Raw genomic sequence first — 6,504 nt, forward strand, 5'->3', positions numbered from 1 at the left:
CTCTCCTACTGGTTATAAAACCCTCTCCTACTGGTTATAAAACCCTGTCCTACTGGTTATAAAACCCTCTCCTACTGGTCATAAAACCCTCTCCTACTGGTTATAAAACCCTCTCCTACTGGTTATAAAACCCTCTCCTACTGGTTATAAAACAGTCCCTTGTATGAAGCCTTCTGAAAGAAACCACAGGGCTAGCCAGGAAGCAGCGCTCTCAGGTGAGTAAAATAACAACAACAAAAATAAAACATGGCGATAACGACTTGAGACTATTTACTTTTTCATTCTACAAGCTACTGATTCAATTCCAATACACACACACACACCTCAATCAGCCTATATTAGGAAATAAAGTTAACAATGACTCTTGGACATTGAGTACTTATGGTAGTACAGCTCAGAGGCTGCTAGGACATACAGTAATAGGAGACTAGGCATCTAAGCCTTGAGCTTTTGGGTTCCAGTCACGTACTTTGAATCCTCTGACAAGGCACATTACACAAATATCAACCAAAGAACACTTGTCTATGGTTCTAAATAGTCTTTTGTTCTGACATGGAGACTAAGATCGGATCAAGATCTTTACGATTGTTCGGCTCCACTTGCTGTGTGACGATCTATCACGTACTGAGGGCTCTCATTGAACATTGAAGGGCTGTACCATACTAGCCGAAACAGCAAACTTCCTCAAACCCAAGGGGCGGCCACACCACGTCATTCAGCAGCTCGGTTCAAAATGGCTCTTATGCAGTATTTAGAGCACGTATTATTTAACTGCTTTGTCTATAAATAGCCTAGGCTCCAGGCTCCATCTCCAGTGGTCTCCTGTTCCACCTAAAGCTGGATGTTGGACCCCTTTCTAGATCATCAGAGAAGGAAGTGGCTGGTCACCCAAGCAGCAGCACTTGGCAGCGCCAGCCCCAGTAAATGGCCGCTCCCTCCTCTCATGATCCCTCCCTGGCATCGACTCCACATCCAGCCCATCCCGCTGGGCAGACTCTTGCGAGCAATGCCAGGAGACCAGACATGAATGGGAGATGACAGGCCTGAGCCCAGTAAACAATGGCAGAGTCATATGGAAACACAATGGGGATTTGTGTTGGGGATGTGCGTGGATCTGTGGGTGGGGTGTGCCAGCCTGGTTATGGCTTCAGCATGGTCAGACTGTAGGTAGTGTTTGACAGGAGGGAGGGAGGGCCGGATAGATAGGACAAAAGGAGGTAGGAACAGAGAATAATGGCAAGAGGAAAAGATAGGAAAGTTTAACAGAGGGGTGATGTGGTAGAGGAAGGGAGAGAAAACATTAAGTACAGATGGTATACTGCAGAACAGGAGCTTCTACAAAGCAGAACGGTAGATTGCCAGGAAAGGCAGAGCTTCAGCATCATAGTCCCAATAATATTTCTACTAATACTAATGGTATTTTTTACAATATCTTTCAGCTGAACATACTTTACTATATGAAGAAATATATTTAATACATTTAGGAACAAGTGACAATGTTAGCAAGTAGTGTTTTTACTGTAAAACATTTTATTCCAACTGACTGCTCAGTATGTACAGGAGAACATTTGTACATAAATAGGCAAGTTATAAACATCAGCGGTTCGCTGGTACAAAATTAAAAAATAACATATTATACATTATCTACATGTGTCACTTGTTTTGCACACCATTGTCTATAATGGATTGTCCAAATCCATTCACACACATTATCCGAGTTGTATTGTGCATGCAATTGCTGAGGGGCAGACTTGTCAGTGGAAAGTAAGTGGCATTTTGTACAACACTGGAGAGAACTGAGGGGGTGTCATGGGCTATAAACTCATGAGGAACACAGAGAGGAGGATTCTAGGACAGGGCTTCGTACGGTCAGATGGCAGTTGGTGCTATTTAAAACTCTAGGGGTCATCTGTTGCAGAATGTCCCCTTTGAGTTATTGCAGTGTAAACCAAGGATTACCCACAATCACACAGGGATAGAACCAAAAACAGACAACCCAATTCTTACTCGTCCTCATCAGATTCCAAACATTTGAATTCATGGCACACACATTGACGTTCTGAAATGTGGTAATAGACTGTATAGACAAATACATGTTATGGGTAACAAAATACTGTCCATGGCGCAGTCATGATGTCTATGTGTGTTTCCAGTACATGTCATGGTACACATCCCTCTGATGAGAACTTTGTATTCTATTTACCTTAATAGCCGATGCATCGCGGTGCACTGATCTGAACAACAAAAGCTATGCTTCTTTGTCTCTCAACAGGAATAGTGCTTGGAGGTTTGTTGGCAGAAAAGTAGTTGTGAACACCTTGTAGATTACATTATTTTTTTTAGATTTTAAAAACACATTATGTAAGACATTGCTCAGTAAGACAACATTTCTGAACACACTGGGTCAGTCAGTGTTACACCTATGACAAGGTCCTTACCCCTTTTGCTCAACTCGATAAAGCATTTCAGATGCTGCAATGACAATTGTATTGCAGGCCCCTTCTGAAAAAAAATTAAGTTAATGCATGTTATAACACTCACATATACAACCACACAGACATACAGTACAACATCACACAACAACACTCTTGTCACAAGTCCTATGCACCATATCCAACTCTCAAACGCAGTTTCATTCACAAACAGAAATATCTAGATAATATCGCTATGACAGCATTGTAGAGCCATCAGAAATAACTCACATTTGGTCTCCGAACTCGAGCCAAAAATATTAAAATGAGTGTAATAACTTACTAATACAATATGAATTCAGTTGATCTGGGGAATTTGATAATTAATAGTATTTGCTGATTATAGTTTGTTTTATCCAAGTATTTTCTTTAAATCAGAGAGTTCTGAGAGAGATAGTATTGCTTAGATTAGGCAAAATTATCAAACACAGTCGTTTCCAGACCATCTGGAAGCCTCAGGAATTCATTTTAGAATCAAATACAAATTGACAATGTCAAAAAACTACCACAGGTATATTTTCTTCTATACAACAACCACGATCATTACTGTATCAATCCAAATCCACCACTGACACTGGCTACGACTATCACTTCTTCAATACTCAGCGTACTGGCTCCCTCTGGTGCGCAGACTGGGTATTGAAGGTGAGTGGTGTCAATTACATAACTAAGGAACAAACAGAGCAATCACTTTCATTGGTAAACACTCTTAGATCACTCAATTAGGTCACACACTGGAATTTCATATTAAGCCAAAATGAAGCAAATTTGTTAACTTTTTGTGGGTTTGGGGATTTAAATCAGTTTAGCTCAGCTATAAGTTTAGCTCAGTGCAAAATAATGGTTCTGATGTTAAAGCGATTCATACTTTCTCAGCAATAATAACAACCATCAAAAAGTAAGGAACCCTTAACAAATAAAGCTAACATGTGAGAATGAAGTCCTTTGGCATAAAAACAAACCCTTTGTTTCCAGAGAGGGCCTGGTGTGGTATTCACACCTAGTTTAGGGTGCAGCAGAGGGCCTGGTGTGGTATTCACACCTAGTTTAGGGTGCAGCAGAGGGCCTGGTGTGGTATTCACACCTAGTTTAGGGTGCAGCAGAGGGCCTGGTGTGGTATTCACACCTAGTTTAGGGTGCAGCAGAGGGCCTGGTGTGGTATTCACACCTAGAGGGCCTGGTGTGGTATTTAGGGTGCAGCAGAGGGCCTGGTGTGGTATTCACACCTAGTTTAGGGGTGCAGGGCCTGGTGTGGTATTCACACCAGAGGGCCAGAGGGGTGTGGTATTCACACCTAGTTTAGGGTGCAGCAGAGGGCCTGGTGTGGTATTCACACCTAGTTTAGGGTGCAGCAGAGGGCCTGTATTCACACCTAGTTTAGGGTGCAGCAGAGGGCCTGGTGGTATTCACACCTAGTTTAGGGTGCAGCAGAGGGCCTGGTGTGTATTCACACCTAGTTTAGGGTGCAGAGGGCCTGGTGTGGTATTCACACCTAGTTTAGGGTGCAGCAGAGGGCCTGGTGTGGTATTCACACCTAGTTTAGGGTGCAGCAGAGGGCCTGGTGTGGTATTCACACCTAGTTTAGGGTGCAGCAGAGGGCCTTGTTTTATTGGTCCACGGTCATTTACTGACAAATGAAAGTGACTGAGAGATGGGATATAGTCAGCTATTGATAAAAAATGAAATGACATTGTAAGGTACGAACCAGTGGGCCCTTGCAACCCTTCAATTCCAGGAGTGAATGTGTGCGTCCCAAATTCCCCCATAGGGCTCTGGTGAAAAGTAGTGCACATTGTAGGGAACATAGTGCCATTTGGGATGCAGTAAGACCTGTCCTATAGTTGGTTAATAAACGTGAACTGTTCCAGAGGGTGGACAGGACAGACACAAACACATTCATTATGGTTAGTCCCACAGGGCCCCACCAAAAAAAACATTGCTCTGCAGTCCCAAAAGCACCTCCAAAACCACAGCAGTGCTTCTCAAACCCATATGGCTACGGTCAAAAAAGGGTGCACTATGAAGGGCATAGGGTGCCATTTTGGACAAAAACCTGCTTTTTGGGAACCACTGTGTGTACTGGTGATGGGACATACTGTATAAAATCCTATATGGATCTATGGGTCACCCACTGGGACCAATATCATAAAACAAACTGTGCGAAATAAAGGCAGGCCGTTGTCAGTGCAATATGCAAAGTCTAACTTAGTTAAAACACAAACAATACACACACGATTAGCAAGAACTAACAGGGAGGAAGGCAGGGAGCCATAGAAAATGGCTGTTTCAGCAGCAGTAGAGGATGCTTCCCAAATGGCACCCTATTCCCTATACAGTCCTACTGACCCTGGTCAAAAGCAGTGTACTATATAGGGAAAGGGTACCATTTGGGATGCACACTAAGTCTCTGACCTTCTCCAGGAATGGCTCTGTATGGAGTGGGATTTATAGGAGTCAGGACAACATTGTTATCACAACAGCCAAGTAGTGGCTGGATTCCAACTGCTAAACCTTAACAGTAAATCTGCACCACAACACAGACAGTAAAACTTCCAAGAGATACTCTATCAGAGATATTCCTCAAGAAGCAATACAGCTGCTACTACTAGGACAATTCTTCCTTTTTACTTCAGTTAATACATTAGTTTACCTCCATAAAACCCTGTAAGAACCAAGTAGCAACTCTGACCCTCTCCAGACAAGGTTCATGGTCAGAGTTGCTATTTCCCCAGAGTACGTTGGACAACCTGGACTGGTCTAGACATGACAAACATCTAAAGGGCTCTACACTGTCAACGCAAATGATGGACCTACGTCAGCCCCGTTTGCGTATGCAGAGCCCTTAACAAGCGTAGTGGTTATCTCCATAGTAACCTTGAACCAATGGAACCTCAACAACCTACTCTATTTAGACACCTCTTAGGTAAAGGAGGTGGATCACCAACATTTACAAAGTGCAAAGGTTAAGCATTATGGATTGTTGCAAACAAAAAACCTGCTGTGGTAGTTAGAATACTTTACAAGAAGGAATGGTTATTAGGATATCATTTTCCAAAGACAGAAGATCCAGTTGTTTGTGGTTGGTAGATTTTTTTAACACTGAATGGTAGTTTGGTTGACCATCATCGTTGCGTTTACAACCTCTCAGGCATGTCAGAATGATGGTGGGTCTTCACAGGTCCAATTTTGTTCTGGCCATCTCATCAAAGTACCGTGGCACTTCAAGGACCGTAGACTTGAATTGTTCAATTAATTACAGGTTGCTGTGGTTTGTCTTTACTGTAAAAAAAAAAAAAAATAGGAGTCCCCCCACAAATAGAACAGAAAGCCTTCAACCGTCTGTAGAGATGGCCATGAAAGCATTCCCCTTTACAACACTGAAGTTAAGTCCCAGAGGACATCGGCACATAGAACCTCAAATTAGCTTTCAGTTCCGGATGTGGTTTCACTGGCTTGACACTTGACAGAGTCTGTGGACATCCGCCAACTGGTGGAGAGCCCAAGGAAGTGTGTGTCTTTGACACACAGAAGTGAGGCCTGCATTGAGAGGTCCCTTGTAGCAAAGGGAGCTCTAGCAAACTTAGCAGTGGCTGAACAGAGGCACTAGGGGGCACTCTTCCACATTCATCCATCCCCAAATGTCTAGACGTCTAGGACTGGGACACCATCTTCTTCACTTCTTCTATTTGACTCTGTTTGTTTTCCTTCAAATACTACAGGCAGTTAACTGCCACCCATTGCCGTCTCTGCTTGTGTAACTGGTGGGATGTGAACTCCGGTCTATCGGACATGTCCCTCCCTTCCCCTTTCCTCTCTCCTCTCTTGTGTGTCTGTTCGTCAGTTAGTCTGTCCGTGTAGCAGAGTCATCTCTTCAGAGAGTGGCCAGTATACGTGAGAAGGAGATGACTACAGAGAGTGTGGTCTGGCCCACTCCAAACACCAGGGCCTGGAGGGGGGCCATGTCCTTCCCTGCCACACGATACACCCCTGCCACGGCCGCACCTGGAAAGAGACACACACATATAGATTATAT

At 43.6% G+C, this 6,504-nt stretch overlaps 1 protein-coding gene and 1 long non-coding RNA gene across 4 annotated transcripts in view; both read right to left on the reverse strand.

Moving 5' to 3' along the window:
• Positions 1 to 1,512: 1,512 nt before the first annotated feature.
• On the reverse strand, positions 1,513 to 3,908 carry LOC112229567. Of its 3 annotated transcripts, none has more exons than XR_006080518.1 (2): positions 3,884 to 3,908; positions 1,513 to 3,639 (listed from the first exon to the last, which is right to left on the reverse strand). It is a non-coding gene; the product is annotated as an uncharacterized LOC112229567 (long non-coding RNA). The 3 variants fall into 3 exon arrangements; XR_006080520.1 differs by lacking the exon at positions 3,884 to 3,908 and adding an exon at positions 3,766 to 3,816; XR_006080519.1 differs by lacking the exon at positions 3,884 to 3,908 and adding an exon at positions 3,698 to 3,708.
• A 54-nt stretch (positions 3,909 to 3,962) lies between these two features.
• The window catches only part of LOC112229566 (transmembrane protein 170B), a 16,280-nt gene continuing 13,738 nt past the window's right edge, over positions 3,963 to 6,504 (reverse strand). Inside the window, exon 3 of the mRNA XM_042310263.1 lies at positions 3,963 to 6,473. Coding sequence (XP_042166197.1) covers positions 6,343 to 6,473 — 131 coding nt within the window. The 3' untranslated portion in view covers positions 3,963 to 6,342. The remainder of the gene's footprint in view (positions 6,474 to 6,504) is intronic.

This window comes from Oncorhynchus tshawytscha, linkage group LG31, assembly GCF_018296145.1.
Source record: "Oncorhynchus tshawytscha isolate Ot180627B linkage group LG31, Otsh_v2.0, whole genome shotgun sequence".
NCBI lineage: Eukaryota > Metazoa > Chordata > Actinopteri > Salmoniformes > Salmonidae > Oncorhynchus > Oncorhynchus tshawytscha.